Here is a 23,487-nt window from a genome sequence, read left to right on the forward strand (position 1 = left end):
CGTACAAAGTTGTTACTATATTAATCACCAAGAACCTGGGCAGTGATGAAAGGTCAAGAAAAATTTGATTTGGCCAAAAAGATTTCATTGTTCGCATCAAATGCCCAGGCAAGGCAAACGTGAACTCTGCTTAGTGTGGCTTGGCGACAAGTCAGGAGAAGATGCTGATTGGCTGTGTGAGTCTATGTAGGGGAAGGCGGGGCAAGTTGAGCCAGTTTTTGTTCTTGGAATGTTAGGACTGAACTTACTGATGATCTTGCACAAATGAGTATCTTGCCTTCTAATTTAATCCTTGGGAAACATTTTGTAGCTAGTTCTTACTTTCTATCCCCACACTGAAAGTCACTGTGACCTTTGAAAAAACGGAGGCCAAATGGCTCAACTTGCCCGCCTGAGGGGTAAGTTGATCCAACCTCTGGGGTAAGTTGTACCACATAGGGGTAAGTTGATCATTGCCCCAAATAAAGATAACTAAAGTAGAAAACCATTGTTTTGCCAGAAAAAATATTTAATGTTGTAAAGTTCTACAACACTGAACGAAATGATTACCTTGTGTTCATGGTTATAGTAATCAGTTACGAACAAATTGAGTCACTCTCATAGAAAAACAAGATTGTCAACTGTGGTAAGAAAAGTCAACTCAATCCACCTGTCACAGTTTCAAGTCACAATTAAACAAAAAGTATCCCAAATAGTTGATCATTGCCCCAAATAAAGATAACTGAAGTACAAAAATTGGTCTGCCTGAAAAATATTTAATGTACTTGTTACAACACTGAACGAAATATTTACATGTACCTTGTGTTCATGGTTATAATTCAATGTGGCAGCTGGATTGAGTTGAAAACAGCTGCCACAGTTTTAAGTCACAATAAAACAAAAGTGTCCCAAATACACCCAGAAAGGCCAACAGTCAGACTGGCAATTAAGGCACAATATCTTGCTCATCAATGCCAGCTTCATCATTTGGATCTGGAACTAAAACTAAAACATGTCAGAAATCAAGTCAATTAAGCTGCCAAACTGACAAGTCACAATTGAACACAAGCTGTCCAGAACCACGGACAGAACTGCCAATGCACTTAGGCTGTGGCAGCTTACGCACGATGTCTTCCAGTTCAAATCCTGCTTCATCCTTTGGGTTTGGAACAAACACTGGGTTGTCAGATCCAACTTTTCCAGCAACCTTCTGCAGGAAGACACCTTCAAACTGAAATTCCTCTCCATTCAGTACATCAACCCGAGCAATGTAATGCACAAATCTCGATTTGCCAGCACATTTGCCCGAGCTTTGCTCGGAGCACTTGAAATGGCAGCACGGCAAGGAATGCTCCCCGGGGAGTGGAGATGGTACACCCAGTGTGGTGCAGGCTCGCAATGTATCCAATGACCGGGGTAATAATATGGTATTCTGTAAGCGCTTTGAGCCTTTGGGGAAAAGTGCATTATAAATGCTAATTATTATTATCTCCACCAACATGAGTTGGCAAGTTGAGCCATGGCTCGATTTGCCCCGTAGGGTCTGGCTCAACTTACCCCAGTCTGAACTTTCTGAGATGTCTCCACATACACACATATTCTATGCATCCATCGTATTAAAGTCTATGACAAGAATGGAGACACATACCTGGACTAACAATAATTGTCATCTGATATCCATATTATATCTATGCTGCATATGGAAGAAACGTGAACTTACCTGTTTTACACCTTTTTACTTTTATGGCTGAAAATTGGATTTTTCCCTCTGCAACACTGGTTTCTGTTTCAATTTAGAAAACAATATGGCAGAATTTGGAGTTATGCAATGGGGCATCTATAGATGGCGCCACCACAAAGTCTGACTCATTCATAACTGGCTGGGAGGTGGTGGCTCAACTTACCCCTATGCTCAACTTGCCCCGCCTTCCCCTACCCTGTGATTGGCTCCTGTAAATTGACGTCAGCAACCCTTGCAGTATCCATTTCCCTGTTTTTAGAATACCAAAATTCAAAAAATTATAGCTACAAACAATGCAACAAAAAATGGGCCTGGGCCTCATCATCAGGTTTTGCCATGCCATCCTCTAAATATCATCAGGTTTTTCACTTCACTGATAAGTGTTACGTTTATGGGGGGTAGGTAAGAGAATACAGTAGGAAAGGTAGAATTGTATAGAAATCGTATGGACCATGTGATGTGTAGGAGCATTTCGATGTACTAAGTAGGAAAAATGTAGCTTAAGGTTGTGTTTAAATGTTCATCATACGAGGGATGATGATGTGTTAATTATAGTAATAGGGTTTAAGGATAATTTCCCCTGTGCGTGAAACCCTCTCTGGCCATCCCTAAAATTATAACAACCACTGGCCAAGCAAAGCAGGACCCAGCCAAATTAATCATGCTCCATGGACACGTACAGCAAAGATCCGCCCAGGAGAGGCGGAGCGACCATGATTTGTTGGGGGGGGGGGGGTGAACGGGACCAGCAGGCAACACCTCCCGAGTGACGCGGCCGGATGACATAGGCGGGCTTGAAGAAGCAGCTCGGCGATTGGTTCGGGGAGTGAGAGTGTGAGTAGCAGCAAGATGCTTCACGATTGTTTCTCGCCAGGGAAGAGGAAGAAGCGGTTGGTCTTTGCTTGAGCAAGGAGCTGGGCCATATTTGTGTGCCTTTGGAAGAGAGGTTTTCTATGGCGATCGTGAAGGATCTTTGACGGTTGGGCTATTCGAGCGAACTGGAGGCCGCGCTGTCCTTCCCCAAACACCAGGAGAAAGAAAGAGGGCCGTCTTCACAACTGGCCTCATCCCCGGGCACCTTCGACGCTTGGCGTTCGACGTCGCCATCTTTGTCAGGTTTCCTACCTGGTGGCTCTGGACCCCACCGCTGCCGACCTCACCAACAGGACCCGTTTGGGGACAGCTAAGTGCCGGAGAGGAATTGTTGCTCTGTTACTTATACCCTGTGTGCGTTTTTGTGTTTGTATGAGAGGATCCTCGAAGTAGAATTTATTTACCTCAGCATTTATTTTCTTTATTCTCATTCCGCGCTTTATTTGCTGTAAATAATTATCAGTACAATCTTTGTTGTTTCGTTCTTGGTTTTGGGTTTCGGATTAAACCCGTATTTCGTGTCGTCAAACGCGTCGTGTCTCTTCCCTCTCGCGCGCGCAATAACTGCCATAATCGGGAGGTCGCCTCGGGAGTTAAAATTGGTTCAGCTCATCTGTCCAAGGATGGTGTTAACTAGCTACAGGCGCGACAATAGCAACATGCAATGATGTTGTGGTGGCATGTTGTTGAACACATGTGAGTGATGTTTGAGTAATGAGGTTTAAACATATGGGAGTGGGGTTTGAGTACAGCAATTTCATCCATTAGCTTGGTTTTCGTAAGGCCAGGGCATATCAGACACTTTGCTAAGCTCAGAAATCTGTGCTAATTTAATTCCCCCTACAGCTACTCCCACTTCTTCATCTACATTTAATTTGTGCCTCACTGAATTTCTCCCGTCTTTCTGTAGGATGATTCAGAGCTCCTTCATCGACATGGAGAACATGTTTTCTTTGTTTGATGAGAAAAAGGAGGTACAGCTTCAAGCACAAGTATTATTGGTCCTTTATAAAAGGAAATGTTTGACTTTGTGAAGAAAACGATTTCCTCTCAAATCCGTACTGTACTACTCGTTAAGCTCACTTGTATTTTCATGCCTTCTTTATTCAAAATCTCTAGTGCACATTTGTGGACCTATTTGGCGTAATAATTTGGTTTTCAGGTGAATAAACCTTTACTCATTGTGTTCAACCTTTTTTTTTTTTCTTTTTTTTACAGGTAGCCGATGACGTCGATGCAGGAAATCTGAACCTTACAAAGGGAAAAATTGAATTTGATAATGTATCTTTCAGTTACTTGAATGGGTGAGGTGTTTTCCTTTAATTTTTTTTAATCCTCGTCTCTTTCTTGCCCACTTGCTTCACACTACAAAGTCTGTATTTCAACCTTCCATTGTATGCAATTTAATGCATGAGCCTCAATATCTGTTCTGTGTAATGAAAACAGCTTTTTATTGGAGTTTTGAGTTTTGTCTATGTTTTTGTGTAATAGGAAAGATATACTGAAGAATGTTACCTTTACAGTAGAACCAGGACAGACTGTGGCTTTGGTAAGTGCTTTTATCTCTTCCAAAGTAAGACTACACACCTGATAATATGAAACTGAAAGTCCAAATAAAGTGATGATTTGAGTGTTTAAAATGTTAACAAAAAGACCAGATACGTGCTCGTATAATTTGTTGCGTTGCATTTTGTTTAACACAAATATTATATTACTTACAAGCAAACTTGCTTGCAAACACATTCCGTGTACTTTACCATTGTGTACACCCATGATCATTTCATCACAGACTAGATACTTTTTATCCTGCGCTCACAAAGTGAAAAGCAGCGTTAGGCATTCGGTTGCGTACATGTGGCGATTGTGGCGTGCGTACGTGTTGCGTGTCTGCATTTTAAAAATTCATTTTCTCGGCAACTGTTTGTCCGATTGACATGATACTTTACCAAAGGAGTGCCTCCGCCTGTAGAATTTTTTATTCAAAATTATAACGTCATAGGTCACGTGGTACGGACGCCATCTTGGAAATGCGTTACACCTCTATATCTCCGAAACTGCTCAATGGGGAAAAAAATGAAACAGGCTCATTGTCAAGTACTCCCCATGGGGAATAAGATATGTTAATGATGATGTCATCGGTGCCTTCATTATGACGTCATAATTTGACAAGTACAACGCTTGATCTTATCAGTATGAAAAAAGAAAATTCTCTGCAACTGTTGGTCTGATGTACACTAAATTTTCACCATAAGAGCACCTCCTCCTGTAGAATATTTTGATGATAATTATGACGTCATAGGTCAAGTGGTACAGGCGCCATCTTGGAAAAACAGCAAAACGTTGTACCTCTTTATCTCCAAAACCGCTCCATGGAAAAAAATTGAAACATGGCTCATTGTTAAGAACTCCACATGGGGAATAGGTGTTGTTAATGATGACGTCATTGGTGCCTTAATTATGATGTCATAATTTGACAGGGACAACGCTTAGTCTGATCAGTTTGAAATTTATTAAGTGTAATCGACGCAACAATTATATTAGAGAATACAAACTTATGATGTCATCGCTCACGTGGTCTGGTAGCCATATTGGATCAAAGAAAAAAACCCTTCAAAAACAGAAGATTTGGCTCGCACCAAGTTAACTGCACAGGGTAGGTTTTGTGTGAATACCATCTATATCATTAAAACGCTTATTTCTGAAGTTTGTAATCGGAACATCTCTCCAGCTATTGTTCCTGTCGCCCTAAGATATGGGTGATACTATGTAGTTATGACTAACCCTTCCATAGAAGCATACCTACAGTCACGTGAAAAAGTAAGTACACCCCATGTAAAGTTTTGACTTGTTCAACATATTTCAACATACAGCTATTTGATCTTCATTTCAACAATATTGATAGATAAAGGTGATATAATATAACAAATATCATGAAACATTTACATTTTGTAGTCCATTGTATAATTTAAATAAACATAAATGCAAATTTCGCATGTGGAAAAAGTAAGGACACCCTTGGCTCTAATAGGTGGTGTTGCCCCCTTTGGCAGAAACAACCTCAAGTAGGCATTTCTTATAACTGTCTACCAGTCTCTGACATTGACTGTGAGAAATTTTTGCCCACTCCTCCATGCAGAATTCTTTCAGCTGTGCGAATTTTGAGGGGTTTCTTGCATGCACCGCTCGTTTCAAATCCCACCACAACATCTCGATGGGATTTAGATCCGGCCTTTAAATTAGCCATTCCAGAACCCTCCATTTCCTTCTTTTCAGCCATTCCTTAGTGGATTCACTGGTAGGTTTAGGGTCATTGTCATGTTGCAAGGTCCACCTTCGCTTGAGTTTCAACTCTCCGACAGATGGCCTCACATTATCCTCAAGCACCCTCTGGTACAATGAAGAATTCATCGTGGATTCTATGATGGTGAGCTGCCCAGGCCCTGATGCAGCAAAGCTGCCCCAAACCATAATATTTCCACCACCATGCTTTGCAGTTGGTATCAGGTTCTTGTGGTCAAATGCTGTCTTTGGTTTTTCGCCAAACATGTCTTCTGGTACTGTGGCCAAATAGCTCTACCTTTGACTCATCTGTCCAGAGCACATTGTTCCAGAAGTGCTGGTCTTTGCCGAGGTGTTCATTGGCAAACTTTAGTCTTGCCCTGATGTTCTTTCTGGACAGCAAAGGTTTCCTCCTGGCACACCTCCCATGTAGATCAACTTTATGCAGCGTCTTTCTTATGGTAGACTCATGCACTTTGACATCAACAGTGGCAAGAGCTACCTGTAGGTCCCGTGATGACATTCTGGGGTTCTTAGAGACTTCTTTCAGCATCTTGCGGTCTGCTCTCAGGCTGAACTTGCTGGGGTGGCCTGGCCTGAACAAGTCGGCAGTTGTTTGGAATCTTCTCCACTTGTAGGTGATCTTCCAGACAGTCGAATGATTGATTTCAAATTGTTTGGAGATCTTTTTAAATCCCTTCCCAGACTCGTAGGCATCTATAACCTGCTTTCTGAAGGCCTGAGAGAGCTCTTTTGATCTAGGCATGGTGACGCCGCACACTTCAACAACAAAGAGCAAACCAAACTAAATGTCTGAGGTTTAAATAAGACAGGTTCCTCCAAGATCTTCTCTAACGATGTTCTAATCATTTGCACCTGAGCTGGTGCACCTGATTCTAATTTTAGGTATTTGAAGTAGTGATAAATGTAGGGGTGTACTTACTTTTTCCACATGTGAAATTTGCATTTATATTTATTTAAATTATACAATGGACTACAAAATGTAAATGTTTCATGATATTTGTTATATTATATCACCTTTATCTATCAATATTGTTGAAATGAAGATCAAATAGCTGTATGTTGAAATATGTTGAAAAAGTCAAAACTTTACATGGGGTGTACTTACTTTTTCACGTGACTGTATGTCTCCAAATGTCTATAAGTGTGGAATAAAAGCTGAAAATCAGTGAAAAGTTTTGAATAACTTGCGCCATTTTGTTTTACGCACAGTGAGATGCTGGACTCAACCTAAAATGCTGCACCAAGTTAAATATGTGGTTTTATGGTAATAATCACTTCTTAACAAGTTAGTTTCTATGAACATAAACACTATTTATTCCCGTGATTTTCACGGGTTACCGCTAGTCTAGTTACTATTCTGAACTATTTGTAAGGAATTATGATTCTTGTTGGGGTGGGAGGGGGACCTCTGCCTTTCCACTCATCTTTACATCTACTTGCCTCTTCCTGAGTGAAATCCAACAAACTGAAATGATGAAGTCATGCAATAGAATCAATTTCGTAATGTTCTGAAGTATTGTCGTGTGACTACCTTCTGGTGAACACCACAGGGTGGCACAGATGACCAAACGAGCTTAACACTCCGAGGCTTTCAATTCAATGGCGGACCTTCATTACACGCGAGGGAAAGGGGGGTGACGAACTTACCTGGACACGGCTCCACCCGACGCCCTCGACCCTGCAATAAATCAACTCACACGACAAGGAATTTATACTGTACAAAATTACCGGCTTTATTAAAGAAGATGCCGGTCACAAAATAAAACACGGCCAAATAAAACTAAAATTCCTAATCGGAGCACCCCCAAACAGACTCGATTACAACACAAGGGATAAAAGAACTGGAAAATAAATACGTGTAGTTTGTGGCTCATAGCTCAAATCAGCTGGTGTATCTCATCAGGAATCGTCAAAGATCATCTGAGGCCTTGGCGGGAAAATGCGTTCATTGGTACGAACTAGGCCTCGCTGCGTGTCCGCTCACTCCTGGCATCATCGAGAGCGTAGCGGGCAGGCAGCGCCCGTCCACTCGTCGTTCTTGCTTGGGAAACTGCAGTTCTCAGTCCGCAATTCCTCCTCCTCACGATCACTATCAAGATGTCAGAACACGACCATTCGTGATGAATCTTCCTTGCGCAAGAGCCGATAAGCGGCCGTTCGCTATGGAATCCAGAACGAGAAGATGCGAGAAGAGAAAATGTCTGCTGTTCCAACTATTTTGTACTTGAGGCTCTGATGTCATCCCACGGTGTCTCCGTGTCCGCTCCTATCAGCGAGTCTCATCTTAGCAGTCTCTGTGCCAATCACTGCTCTTTGGGGCGTGGCTTCACGGACCTTTGTGCCTCTGCACTCACCAAGTCGGTGTTATCAGTGATAGTGCTTGATGTCTAGTTTCCGGTTGGTTTTTAATTAGTGCAGTTAAGGGCCGATTCGTTATTAGGTGGGTGTAGTGCGGTGTCATAAGGAACACAGGAAAAGATTACAGAGGCAATTACATACAGGGGATTAATTTACCCATAATTCCTCGCTAATTAACAAACCCCAACCCTCTCATGGGGGCGAAGATACAAGCTTACCCAACATACGGTCTACACGAATTTCCTACTTATGATACATCAAGGTTTCTTCTTCTTCATGACAGTCGGAGCACACTAATGTATACACTCTCCCTGGCTCTAAGGTAATCATTGTCTACCCCCGACAAATGTAACAGAATTCTACCGAGGACCCAGCCAAGATTCAAATCACTGCAAGTTTATTGGATACTGGGATACTGGGATAAAAAAGTGTTTATTTTTTATTGTTTTTTTCTTACACAGTGGGGTTTTGGGGATTGTTACTGGAATTACGATGAGAAATTTTGATATTCAGTGGTTGAAAAATGGCTGGTGTGCTTGTGATCCATTAATTAATTGCTGAAACAGCACCCTTCTCATTACTGCCCTTGTGTTTTTCTATGTGGCGCAGGTGGGATCATCTGGTGTTGGAAAGAGCACAATAATGAGGCTGCTGTTCCGATTTTTTGACGTTACTAGTGGCTGTGTGCGCATTGATGGACAGGACATCTCAAAAGTAAGCGTTTTACATGGTGAGACAGCATTTGTGTGAAGCCAAGTAGTTTTGTAAACTGAGCAAATTGTTTACTTATCGGGAGCTACAGAAATTCACTCTCCAGATCATCTTTTGGGATCCAGTAAATTTGATAAGCGACGACAATAGAAGTCTTTATCGTCTTGATGACAACCTGGTAATTTGCCAAACACTTTGATCTTACGATTGCCAAGTTCAGAAATAACTTATTGAATCTATCTGACAAGTATGCACTGATTGACGTCTATGCTGATCAGCATTACTTCTGCTGAAGTTGCATTTCTAGTTCTGTTGATTGATAGAACACTGCAGGCATCTTGAATTTAAACTCGGACAATACCTGCCATTTTATGTTAACACAGCACTGGCACTAAACAGCACATTGGCGTGATACATACACACAAAATGGCCAAATTACAACTTTCTGGTCTGATACAAACATGCATCCAAGAGGTTGTCATTAAAAATACGTTTTCTTTTTCCAGGGCAAAACTAGTATACCTGTGCTTCCTTTCCATTAAACTGCTCTTCTGGAATTCCTGACACATAATCAGCTACTCATGTAATGCAGATTAGTGAGCCAAATTTGTGTGTGCATTTTGTAAAAAAAAAAAGAAGAAAAAAAAAAGTAAATAAAGGTGCAGTTGTTTAAAAATGAAACAATTAAATTGTTTTTATGTTATAAAATATTTTTTGGTCTTTGAAAATGATTGCTGTGCATCTATATAATATTATGCGTGTTTGTCCATGTGTGTCTGTCTGTCTGTAACATTCCATTCCATACATTGGTTGGACAGTTCGTCTGACTCCACCCAAAATTTAATCCTAATGAAAAATCTTACGGCCGCCATGATGGTGCTTCCTGCTATGCGAAGCCAAAGATGTCTCGGAGCAGTCATAATCCCTCCCTACAAGTTTTCCCTCAATTGTAAAACTACCAAAGTGACAGTTAAAAGGATTTTGAGCTGATACGTGTCACAGGCCTTGTGAAGCTTTACCTCGGTGATCGAGAGAGCAGCCTGTTAACTTACGCACCACCCAAATAACTATGTGGCATCCTCTCAAGCAGGGCTTAAACCCATGTCATTAGAAATTTGTCCGAGGTCATTAGTTTCTTTTAACAATGTATATACAATGTACGCAAAATGAAGAAGATCATTGGTTTTGGGTCATTTATTGTCAAATATGTTTTCTGCCTATACATTTGGGGGCAGGGGATTGTGAGTCCGACATGCAACCGTGACGGGACATATCCTACTGATGGTCACATTCACATATCTTTTCCACATATCTCGTGGGATTGTGAGTTAGACACATGACCTGCTCATGGTCACATATCTTTTCTGCATATCTTGTGGGATTGTGAGTTGGACAGGTGACCATGATTGTTGGGGAGGGGTTTTGAAGGCTTCGGCTGGGGAGGGGATTGACACCTTAGGGTTGAGAGGGGGAGGGTACAGACTTAGTGTTTTTTTTGGGGGGGGGGGTGGAGGGGGGATGAAAAGATGGGACAGAGATGGTAGGGGAGTTTGAAGGGCTGCTGGAGGGAGGGAAGGTGGGATTGAGCACTTTCAGTGGTGGGGAGGGGGGGTTGAGGAATTATTGGGGGAGGGGGGTTGAAGGTTTGGAGTGCAGAGGGGATTAAATCCTTCAGGTTGGTAGTGGGAGGTGAGTTCTTGTGGTTGGGGAGCAAGGTTGGGACACAGTTGGAAGGGGAGGTTGAGGCTTTGGGGTAGAGGGGTTGTCGAGGAGTTTTGGTAAGGGGGAGGGGTTGAAGGCTTCGAGTGGGGAGGGGATTGATGTCTTAGGCTTGGGAAGGTGAGGACTTAAGGTTGGGAGGTGGAGGTTAAGGACTTGGGGTTTGGAGGAGAAGGTTGGGGACTTGTGGTGGGAAAGTTGGAGACTTTAAAAACATATTTTAGATTACATGGAAAGGTGGTGCTGTCGGTACAGGAGGAAGGTTGATGGGCGAAACGCTTAAGTGAGATTTCGGTTTATAAAACGCCTTGTGAAGACGAAAAACACATGGGATACTCAAGATGAAGGAATAAGGAAAGTGAAGTACTGTATTTAAAACGTTTTTTAAAAGCTTTAAAAAACTAGCTTCCTCTCCTAAAGGCCATTCTCAATCTAGACTTGCTACTCCACCAACAACTCAAGAAGCTTCAACGTTAACAAAAATCCATTGGTGTGGCACTTTTAGCATTCTTTTTACCAGGCATGACTTGCCTTGTATTTATTTTCCCCTTTTAATCCTCTACCCCCATTTGTTTTTATTCTTGCCTCTTGCCCCTTCTGGATCATTATGTTGTAATTGTTAGGTCATCTCATCTCTATTCTCAAAGAGATGAACATATAAAATGGGTCGTGATGTCCATTGTTCATATGTCTGTCTGTTCGGCCGTCCGGCCGGTAACATTTTGTTATTTTTGCTACTCCTCCTTTATCACCCGTCTGCTGGTTCTGAAACTTCACAAATGAATACAAGACAGTCGTGCGCACACTCGGAAACCCGATGCAACCTTTCTACTCGATGGCCTGCACAATCGCTCAGGCTTCGATTTTTCGATTTCAGATCATGGGGGTGGAGGCTCCTTGGGGAGGTGGGTTGCCCCCTGAAACTTTGGATCCCTACTCGTCCCGTATTTATCAACCGATTTTTCTGAAACCTGAAACAGCCCTTCTACTCGATTGTCCGCTGGATCACCCGGACTTATATTTTTTGGTTTGGTTTCGTATTAGGGGGATTCCCAGTGAGGTCCCCTCAAATCAGCAGAGGTCTGAACTACAACCTAAAGAGATGACCGTCTACACACTCAGGGCTATTTCTTTATTATTGTTGGGTATTTATTATTCTGTCATTTGGTTGTTATCCTTGTATGCCTGTAAGAAATTGTGTTTATATTCGAGATGTTATTACCTGTTCACTTCTATTGTGCAATTCGGCTACAAATTAAAAGATTTGGTTGCTTAAGGGAACAGGTTTCCGCTCGATCCAATCGATTATCTCAGTTCTCATTTTTAACTGCAACACCCTCAGTGTTAAACTGCTGCCAGGGGATCCGTGACAATATGATTCTTTGTATTTGATTATCCAACAACATCTACAGTCACGTGAAAAAGTAAGTACACCCCATGTCAAGTTTTGACTTTTTCAACATATTTCAACATACAGCTATTTGATCTTCATTTCAACAATATTGATAGATAAAGGTGATATAATATAACAAATATCATGAAACATTTACATTTTGTAGTCCATTGTATAATTTAAATAAACATAAATGCAAATTTCGCATGTGGAAAAAGTAAGTACACCCCTACATTTATCACTACTTCAAATACCTAAAATTAGAATCAGGTGCACCAGCTCAGGTGCAAATGATTAGAACATCGTTAGAGAGGATCTTGGAGGAACCTGTCTTATTTAAACCTCAGACATTTCGTTTGGTTTGCTCTTTGTTGTTTTAGTGTGTGGCGTCACCATGCCTAGATCAAAAGAGCTCTCTGAGGCCTTCAGAAAGAAGGATATAGATACCTACGAGTCTGGGAAGGGATTTAAAAAGATCTCCAAACAATTTGAAATCAATCATTCGACTGTCCGGAAGATCATCTACACGTGGAGAAGATTCCAAACAACTGCCAACTTGTTCAGGCCAGGCCGCCCCAGCAAGTTCAGCCCGAGAGCAGACCGCAAGATGCTGAAAGAAGTCTCTAAGAACCCCAGAATGTCATCACGGGACCTACAGGTAGCTCTTGCCACTGTTAATGTCAAAGTGCAGGAGTCTACCATTAGAAAGAGGCTGCACAAATTTGATCTACATGGGAGGTGTGCCAGGAGGAAACCTTTGCTGTCCAGAAAGAACATCAGGGCAAGACTAAAGTTTGCTAATGAACACCTCGGCAAAAACCAGCACTTCTGGAACAATGTTCTCTGGACAGATGAGTCAAAGGAGGAGCTATTTGGCCACAGTACCAGAAGACATGTTTGGCGAAAACAAAGACAGCATTTGACCACAAGAACCTGATACCAACTGTAAAGCATGGTGGTGGAAATATTATGGTTTGGGGCAGCTTTGCTGCATCAGGGCCTGGGCAGCTCACCATCAGAGAATCCACTATGAATTCTTCATTGTACCAGAGGGTGCTTGAGGATAATGTGAGGCCATCTGTCGGAAAGTTGAAGCTCAACCGAACGTGGACCTTGCATCATGACAATGACCCTAAACATACCAGTAAATCCACCAAGGAATGGCTGAAAAGAAAGAAATGGAGGGTTCTGGAATGGCCAAGTCAAAGCCCGGATCTAAATCCCATCGAGATGTTGTGGGGGGATTTGAAACGAGCTGTGCATGCAACGAGCTGTCCGCTTGCGGGGAAAAATGGCCTCTAAAGGTGTTTTTTTTTTTTTTTTTTGTGCATGCAAGAAACCCCTCAAACATCGCACAGCTGAAATAATTCTGCATGGAGGAGTGGGCAAAAATTTCTCCCAGTCGATGTCAGAGACTGGTAGAGAGTTATAAGAAACGCCTACTTGAGGTTGTTTCTGCCAAAGGGGGCAATACCACCTATTAGAGTCAAGGGTGTACTTACTTTTTCCACATGCGAAATTTGCATTTATGTTTATTTGAATTATACAATGGACTACAAAATGTAAATGCTTCATGATATTTGTTATATTATATCACCTTTATCTATCAATATTGTTGAAATGAAGATCAAACAGCTGTATGTTGAAATATGTTGAAAACGTCAAAACTTGACATGGGGTGTACTTACTTTTTCACGTGACTGTATACATTAAGCAGATTGGATCATACACCTGTGGCTAAATAATATGAAAGAAAATGTTTGGCCTTTTGTTCAACCATCTACATCACATGGGTGGTCAGTCATTCCACTTTGCCCACAATCTGCAGAACTTGCACTACTATGGAGTTTTGTATGAAAAGGAGGCAGGATTCATAATACAGGTCTAACCTTTTTGAAGACCCAAGGTTGGTGTCATTTACCATTTAAATGCTGCTCAACTTTGACTGGCAAGGTAAAGCAATTGAACAACATTTTATCATTAAGCTAGAGAGTTCATAGAACACCTTACCCTGCACAGTCATGAGAAAAAGGACATAGAAATGGTCTTTTTAATTTTTGCTTTGTGGTGTTGAGCACGATTGATATTTCTTCGGAGCCATGATTTTGTCTGAATCTCGGTATTTCCCAATGCTGAGAGCACGAGCGGTACTGCTAAACTGGGTTTTTTTGTAAGTGCCAACATGGCGATTTGTGTTCTCCAGTGTTCAAGTCCATAATTCAATTGAAATAAAATAAAAGCTTTAAAGGCTTTAGGAAGAAAACAAAAAAAAACCCTTTTCGGAAGTTTACCGCTGTTGATAGACTTTATAATCAGTTAATCTTTGCATCATTATACATACCTGTACCAAGATTGAATTAGATCCCTTCAGCCATTCTCAAGTTATCGCGGTAACGAAAACCTATCACGGATGGACGGACGGCCGGATGGACAACTTGAAAACATAATGCCTTCGTCGACTTCGTCGGCGGAATCATAAAAATTACTTCAGGTTATAAAGTAGTTGTGATATTTAAAAGGTAGCATTTAATGACATGGCAGTGGGTGGTGTTCTCAGGTGAAGCAAAAGTCCCTGCGGAGCCACATTGGCGTCGTCCCACAGGACACGGTTCTGTTCAATGACACCATTGGGAACAACATACGCTATGGGCGAGTTGATGCGAATGATGGAGATCTGGAGGAGGCAGCCATTGCAGCAGATATTCATGAGTGTATACTGTCCTTTCCTGAAGGTATTTAGAATTTTGGCTACCTCTTCCATCTACGTTGGAGATTGTGATTAATGTGATTTTGTTTTCCAATAGCCCCAAATGGGGTGGTGTTGCCACACTCACAAAATTAATCACTGACAATGAAGACCATAGATACCCACAGGTGCATGACGCAGCATTCAGAACAGTAAACTGGGGGAAAAAAATGACTGAATGACTCGCCAAGTCTGAGGGGGTCAACCAATGCAATGGTAAATTTGCTCTTTTTGTTTTTCTTTTTTTACCTTTGGGACACTATTCGTAAGTATCAAAAGATATGCCATTTTCACTCTATTTTAATGTATAAATGGTTTAATGTCTAACCACACAACAATCCAACGGTTATGTGTTGTGTGTTTAATAATTTGTTTTGTGCAACATCTGGGCTCATGTAAGAACAAAAATACAGAGAAAAAAAGGACAACGTATTGATTGTGGGGGCAGTGAAGAAGCAGGTGGATGCAACAAGCAAGGGAAAAAGGAATAGGTGGAGATGAGTGGAAGAAACCTGCAAATATGATCACTTCAGCCGTTCTCAAGTTATAGACCTATTACAGACTTTGACCTTTGACCTCTTGACCCCAACATCTAATCAGTTCATCTTTACATCATTCTACATAATTGTACCAAATTTGGTCAGAATCCCATCACTGGTTCACAAGTTATCATGGTAACAGGATTTTTACCCAACATGACTTCTGATCTTTGCCCTTTGACCTCATGACCCCAAAGTCTAATCAGTTCATCTTTACCTCATTATACATACCTGCACCAAGTTTGACTAAGATCTCTTCAGCCGTTCTCAAGTTATTGCGGTAACGAAAACCACAGACGGACGGACGGACGGACGGACAGATGGACAGCCGGACGGACAACCTGAAAACATAATGCCTCCGTTGACTTCGTCGGCGGGGGCATAAAAATAGAGGTGGGTAGAGGGGAAAAAAAAATACATATAGAGGTACAAAACTACTCGTCATTGTGAAAGCTTCAATGCCTCAGGTTCATAGGAGAAATCCTCTCATTTAAAGGTTGGAGGGGTTATTCAGTGTGTCGATCAATGATCACGTGCACAACAAAGACTCGGTGATTGATGACGTGGCCATACGAGAGAGTGAGAGGGAGAGAGAGCGAGAAAGAGAGTGAGCATGCACCGAGCCTATATGAACACATGATCGCCAGTGAAGGTTCAGGAAGTGCGAGTGAATTTCACAGAAGCAAAAGGTGGTTCATGAACTTCACTGATGAAACGGGGCTTTTCTACCATATAATTTCTCTTCCTCTGCTCCAATTGGTTCACCTGATCATATTCTTGTAAAAGTCAACAACTCTCTGGCTATTGTTACATATTTATGTGAATGTATGTGGATTACCATTCAGGTCTTTGCTTATCCGTGTGTAGTATATTAAGGGTTGTTGTGATTGGAGGGTCAGGAGCCCTTCTGAACAAGTGGCCGGAAACGGAAGTGACCGGAAACGGAAGAAAGAAAAGACACGAGGAAGAAAAGGGACGAGTAGTATTCTTCCTCGCCCCGCTCCGACAAAAGGTGGGATCGACCTTGCGCTGCGTGGAAAAGCGGCGTTCCGAAGCCTGTCTGGCGAGAGGAATTACCGGGACGTGTACCTGCCCGGTGGAGACGTCAAGTTGACGTGGGGCCGTGCATCGACCCCGCGTCTGGCATCGTTCGCGGCACCGTCTAAACAGACGCGTGCGGGTCGCACGTTGGGGCCTAACGCGCCTTGCAAGCGGCGTGGGGTTTGGCTTGCTCTACCGTACCCGCTTCGCGTGGCCACGAGGGGCTGCAGCCACGGTGCCTGGTACGATACCTGCCCGGTGGAGAAACGTCCACCAGGGGTTCGTTCAACCGCCCGAGTGCGGCGACGCCGACCAGTATCTTGGTCAGGAGGGGCCCAGAGACATTGTGAGGAGCAGAGACCGAAAGGGGGTTGTGAGTACTCACCGGGACACACATATAGAAGATGGCCATCTTACTCATAGGGAAGTGCTTGTGAATTGGGAATTGTTGATGGTTGTATATGGTTGATTGCTCGGGAAAAATCTCCGTGGTTGTGTCATTGAAATTGTATGGTCATTCCCATTGAAATATATCCTTGAACGTCAGTTGTCTCTTGGGTGAAATTCATATGGATTGCGTGGCGAAAGCGCATATATAATACAGCTTTCTGGCGAAGTTCCTCTCACGGTCCGGGGGTCACCGAGACCAGGTATTCACCGAGGGGACCACGTAACAGAATTGGGGGCTCGTCCGGGATCTAAAATTGTATAACATAATAAAATAATAATATTTTATTAATTAAAATTTATTAATTAATTATTAATTGGTAAATTTTTTTGAGAAATTGGGGTAAAGTCTTGGGTGAAGGTTAACAGGTGTTAACGATAGACACCATGGCGTTTGTGGCACAGAACTTTGGGGTAACCCCGAGTGAGGCACAGTTCCAAGCGTTGCTAAAGTCGGACCTCTTGAAATTGGCCAAACATTTTAACTTGGAGGTCCGAACTAATTTGAGGAAGGCAGAGTTGCAGACCACGGTGATACAATCTATGGTGGGATTAGGAACATGGGACGAGTTAGCCTGGGAGTGGCTACCCGAAGAACCAGAAGATGTTGAGCTCCGGAAACTGGAGTTGCAATTACGGAGCCAGGAACGGATTAAAGAAGAAGAAAGGAAAGCAGAAAAGGAAAGAGCAGAAGAAGAAAGGAAAGCAGAAGAGAGGAGAGAAGAGAAGCAAGCAGAGGAAAGGAGAGTGGAACGAGAACTCCAGGAAAGGTTAAAAGAAGAAGAAAGGAAAGCAGAAAAGGAAAGAGCAGAAGAAGAAAGGAAAGCAGAAGCGAGGAGAGAAGAGAAACAAGCAGAGGAAAGGAGAGTGGAACGAGAACTCCAGGAAAGGATGAAAACAGAGGAAAGGAAAGCAGAAGCAGAGGAGAGGAGAGCTGCAAGGGAACTCGAAGCAGAGGAGAGAAAAGCGGAAAGGGAATTAAAGGAACGTGACATGGAGCTTCAGCAAGAAATCAAATTCAAGGAGCTGGAGTTAATGAGAGAACGGGGAGAAGCACCACCCTTGCTGACGGGGTCGACACCTAACCAGAAAACCTGGGATGTGGGCAGACATGTGAGGCTGGTTCCACCGTTCAGTGAAAAAGAAGTCGCGAAATTTTTTCCACACTTTGAGAAAGTGGCTCGACAATTAAACTGGCCGGAGGAGGCCTGGACCATACTCGTGCAAAGTGTGCTGGTGGGGAAAGCTCAGGAAATTTATTCGGCGCTACCAATGGACCAATGTGCAGATTATGAGGTACTGAAGAAGCACATCCTCAAAGCCTATGAGTTGGTTCCGGAAGCTTACAGGCAAAAATTCAGGAATGCCAGGAAGAGGGAGAGTGAGACCCATGTGGAGTTTGCCAGAGTGAAAGAAAACATGTTTGATCGGTGGTGTGAGTCAAAAGGAGTCGGGAAAGACTTCGAAACATTGCGGGACTTGATCCTGGTGGAGGAATTCCAGCAGTGTGTCCACGAGGACATCAAAGTGTACCTGCAGGAAAAGAAAGTACCGAAGTTGTGGGACGCAGCCACCATGGCAGATGATTATGCCTTAACCCACCGAATAGGGGTCCACAAACCTAACTCCTCGCCTAGACTTCAGCAGGGGAGTTATGGAACACCCGGTGCGGAGAACGACCTTACATGGCGGCGGCCTCGAGATGATTATGGGGACAACTATGATACCCCAACGGTTAGAAATCCGAGGGCTACGGGCCCAAGACAAACTTATTTTTCGGGGGGCTCAAGGCCGACCCCGAGGTTCTCCCCCGGGCCTACTTGTGCTTTTTGCCATAAAACTGGACACTTGATGTCCCAATGTTACCTCCGAAAAAGGGAGAACCCGGAACGGAATCAGTCTAGTGCGACTCCGAATGCACTGGCAAGTGTGAGAAATCATTCTTGGAGAGCAGAGCTGGGGGAAGATTCCCCTGTCAAAGGTACGGCGTCCCGGGAGAACCTTGTTCAGGAGGGCTACAAACATTTCATTTCAGAGGGGTTCGTGTCGCTGGATGGCGACCCGAGTAACCAGAAGCCAGTTAGGGTATTGAGGGACACAGGAGCCCACCAATCGTTGATGCTGGAGGGCATTTTGCCATTGTCGGAGAAGACGGCAACTGGGGTTAGTGTGCTTTTACAGGGGGTCGGGGGCTATGTTCAAGCTCCGCTTCATGTCATCCAGTTGAGTTCTGAGTTGGTATCCGGGCCGGTCACCGTAGGCTTACAAGCCACCCTTCCTGTGGAGGGAATCTCTTTTATTATCGGGAATGATTTGGCCGGGGGGCGAGTTTCGGGTAATCCAATAATGGTGGACAAGCCCAGTAAGGAAAATAACACCACTCGGTTAGAGATGGAGATGCCGGGTATCTTTCCATCCTGTGCAGTGACTCGGGCTATGGGTAGAAAGCACGCGGAAGAGAAGGAGGAAGAAAGAGAGGGGGAGTTGGAACCCTTAGAGGTACGGGAAGACAACTCGAAAAAGGGAAATAACCAGGGGAGGGATTCCCAGGAATTTCGAGAAATGGTAGCGTCTGGAACGCAAGGGGACGTGGAGTGTCCGTCGGAGACCGCGGAGAACGAAGTGGAGCAAACCGCGCTGGTCCGAAGGAGACTAGTGGAAGAACAACACGAAGACTCGGAGATCCAGAGGTTAATTGAGAAAGCCGTTACGGAAGAAGAGGCTACGAAGATACCTGTGGGGTATTTCATGAAGGGGGAAACCCTAATGAGGAAATGGAGGCCCCCGGAGGTGCCCGCAGACGATGAGTGGAAAGTTCACTATCAGATTGTGGTGCCACCGCTGTACCGGAAGGAGATCTTGAGTTTGGCACATGAGACCCCTTGGGCCGGGCACCTGGGAGTGAACAAGACCTGTGACAGGATATTGGTACATTTTTTCTGGCCGGGACTGCGACGGGATGTGGCGGAGTTCTGCAAGTCCTGCCATTCTTGTCAGCTGGTGGGAAAGCCGAATCAAAAAATCCCCCCCGCCCCGTTAAAGCCAATTCCAGCTTTTGAAGAGCCATTCAGCCGAGTCATTGTGGACTGTGTGGGCCCTTTACCCAAAACCAAAGCTGGACATCAATACTTACTGACCATCATGTGTGCGTCCACCAGGTTCCCCGAGGCAGTGCCTCTGAGGAAAATAACGGCGGCAGTTATTGCAAAGGCCTTGATTAAATTTTTCACTTGGGTTGGTCTACCTAGGATCATTCAATCGGATCAGGGGACCAATTTCATGTCCACACTGTTCCAGCAAGTGGTACACCTGTTGGGGGTGGAACAAGTAAGATCCAGCGCCTACCATCCCGAGAGCCAAGGGGCCCTGGAAAGGTTTCACCAGACTTTAAAGAATATGATCCGAACGTATTGTTTTGAATGTGCCAAGGATTGGGATGAAGGGATACCCCTATTGTTGTTTGCGGCGAGGGAGTCCGTGCAGGATTCCTTGGGATTCAGCCCGTTTGAACTGGTGTTTGGACACGCAGTGCGGGGACCGTTGAAATTGGTGAAAGAACAGTGGTTACTACAGGAGTCCCGGACACCGATGGTGGAGTATGTGGCCACAGTAAAAAACCGATTGGCAAAGGCGTGTGAGGTGGCACGACGGAACTTGAGAAGGGCCCAGGGGAAAATGAAGGAGAGACATGACAAGACCTCGCAGATAAGAAATTTCAGTCCTCAGGACCGGGTGTTAGTATTGCTGCCCGTTCCAGGTCAGCCCCTCCAGGCTAGATATTTCGGTCCTTATGCAGTGGAGGAGAGGGTGAATGAGACAGACTACGTGGTGACCACTCCCGACCGACGAAAAAAGCGACAGTTGTGTCATGTCAACCGACTGAAGAAATATCATGAGAGGGAACCGGTGGAAGACGTAGTTCCTGTCTCACCGGTCGTACCGGTGACAATGGACGGAAACGCCGGTGTGAAGTTTGATAACTTGGATGACCAGGCCTGCCCCAAATTGACGAACACCGAAGTGTTGAATCATTTGGATGAGAAGTTAGGTCATTTAACAAGGGAACAGCAAGGACAACTGTCCAGCCTAATGTTCGAATTTAAACATTTGTTCACAGATGTACCTGGTCGTACGGACTTAGTATATCATGATATCGAGGTGGGGGAGGCCACTCCAGTGAAACAACACCCCTATCGGATGAACCCGGTGAAGATGGAGTACCTTCGGAAGGAGATGCAATATATGTTGGACAATGACATCATCGAACCAAGCAACAGTGCATGGAGCTCCCCATGTGTGTTGGTTCCGAAACCCGATGGCAGCTTCCGGTGTCGTACGGATTTAAAACGGGTGAATGCAGTGACCAAGACCGACTCCTATCCGCTCCCGAGGATTGACGACTGTATTGATCGAATAGGCCCAGCTAAATTTGTTACCAAATTTGACTTGCTGAAAGGGTATTGGCAGATCCCTCTTACCGATAGAGCCAAAGAAATCTCAGCTTTGGTCACTCCGAATGGGTTATATCAGTACAAGGTCCTCCCTTTTGGGTTGAAGAACGGGCCGGCGACATTTCAACGACTGATTAATAGGCTCATTGCAGACCTGGAGGGGGTGGAGGCATATCTGGATGATGTAATCATCCACACCATGACCATGGAAGACCATATTAAGCAAATCCATGCATTTTTTCAGACGATGTCCTAGGCAGGTCTGACCATCAACTTAGCCAAGAGTGAATTTGTAAGAGCACAGGTAGTGTTCCTCGGCCATGTAGTAGGGCAGGGTCAAGTACAACCAGTGACCGCCAAGGTAGAAGCTATCGATCGCTTCCAAGTCCCAAAGGGGAAGAAAGAGCTGATGAGATTCTTAGGTATGGCGGGGTGGTACCGGCGGTTCTGTAAGAATTTTTCGGATGTGGTAGCCCCTTTAACGAGTTTGTTGAGAAAGGAGACCCCATTCGTTTGGGATGGCAAATGTCAGTCGGCCTTTGCCCATGTCAAAGCGATACTAATGAGCTCTCCGGTCCTAACCGCTCCGGACTTTCAGGCACCTTTCAAGTTGGCCGTAGATGCAAGCGATGTGGGGGCTGAAGCGGTCTTGTTACAGGAAGATGAGGATGGGGTGGACCACCCCGTGTGCTACTACTCCAAAAAGTTCAATAAACATCAGGCAAATTATGCCACCGTGGAGAAAGAGACCCTGGCTCTCCTGCTAGGGCTTCAACATTATGAGGTGTATTTAGGAATCACGTCCTTTCCCATAAAGGTCTTTACGGATCACAACCCCTTAACCTTCATTCAAAGAATGAAAAATAAAAATCAGAGGTTGATGAGATGGAGTTTGGCTTTGCAGGGGTTCAACTTGGAAATTGAACATGTACGGGGCCGGGACAATGTCGTGGCGGACGCTTTGTCCAGATTGAGTTCATCTGGGGGGGGGGGGGGGGGGGGGGGTTGAGTTATCTGGTTGGTTTCTCCAAATTGGCCGGCAAAGAAAGTTTTCGCTGGGTTCAAACTTTCTTTCTTGAAGGGGGGGAGTGTTACATATTTATGTGAATGTATGTGGATTACCATTCAGGTCTTTGCTTATCCGTGTGTAGTATATTAAGGGTTGTTGTGATTGGAGGGTCAGGAGCCCTTCTGAACAAGTGGCCGGAAACGGAAGTGACCGGAAACGGAAGAAAGAAAAGACACGAGGAAGAAAAGGGACGAGTAGTATTCTTCCTCGCCCCGCTCCGACAAAAGGTGGGATCGACCTTGCGCTGCGTGGAAAAGCGGCGTTCCGAAGCCTGTCTGGCGAGAGGAATTACCGGGACGTGTACCTGCCCGGTGGAGATGTCAAGTTGACGTGGGGCCGTGCATCGACCCCGCGTCTGGCATCATTCGCGGCACCGTCTAAACAGACGCGTGCGGGTCGCACGTTGGGGCCTAACGCGCCTTGCAAGCGGCGTGGGGTTTGGCTTGCTCTACCGTACCCGCTTCGCGTGGCCACGAGGGGCTGCAGCCACGGTGCCTGGTACGATACCTGCCCGGTGGAGAAACGTCCACCCGGGGTTCGTTCAACCGCCCGAGTGCGGCGACGCCGACCAGTATCTTGGTCAGGAGGGGCCCAGAGACATTGTGAGGAGCAGAGACCGAAAGGGGGTTGTGAGTACTCACCGGGACACACATATAGAAGATGGCCATCTTACTCATAGGGAAGTGCTTGTGAATTGGGAATTGTTGATGGTTGTATATGGTTGATTGCTCGGGAAAAATCTCCGTGGTTGTGTCATTGAAATTGTATGGTCATTCCCATTGAAATATATCCTTGAACGTCAGTTGTCTCTTGGGTGAAATTCATATGGATTGCGTGGCGAAAGCGCATATATAATACAGCTTTCTGGCGAAGTTCCTCTCACGGTCCGGGGGTCACCGAGACCAGGTATTCACCGAGGGGACCACGTAACACTATTCTCAGAGAGCTGCCTCAACACCGGCGAGTCTGGCATTTCACTCAGGCAGATTGGCAGGGACTGCAAGCAGCCATCTCTCTTCAGGACTTGTCTCCCATATCTACTGCCCCTGACGTTAACTCAGCCTGGGAATTCTTCCACCGAAACTTGCTCTCTCACATGCACAGATTCATCCCATCC

The 23,487-nt window shown here is 44.6% G+C and overlaps 1 protein-coding gene across 6 annotated transcripts in view; it reads left to right on the top strand.

Moving 5' to 3' along the window:
• Positions 1-23,487, top strand: part of ABCB6 (ATP binding cassette subfamily B member 6 (LAN blood group)) — a 129,124-nt gene that overhangs the window by 76,297 nt on the left and 29,340 nt on the right. For all 6 annotated transcript variants that reach the window (XM_068120014.2, XM_068120022.2, XM_078778571.1 and 3 more), the window contains exons 13-17: positions 3,504-3,567; positions 3,812-3,897; positions 4,085-4,142; positions 8,864-8,968; positions 14,635-14,809. In XM_068120014.2, coding sequence (XP_067976115.2) covers positions 3,504-3,567; positions 3,812-3,897; positions 4,085-4,142; positions 8,864-8,968; positions 14,635-14,809 — 488 coding nt within the window. The remainder of the gene's footprint in view (positions 1-3,503; positions 3,568-3,811; positions 3,898-4,084; positions 4,143-8,863; positions 8,969-14,634; positions 14,810-23,487) is intronic.

This window comes from Myxine glutinosa, chromosome 1, assembly GCF_964187855.1.
Source record: "Myxine glutinosa chromosome 1, kmMyxGlut1.1, whole genome shotgun sequence".
NCBI lineage: Eukaryota > Metazoa > Chordata > Myxini > Myxiniformes > Myxinidae > Myxine > Myxine glutinosa.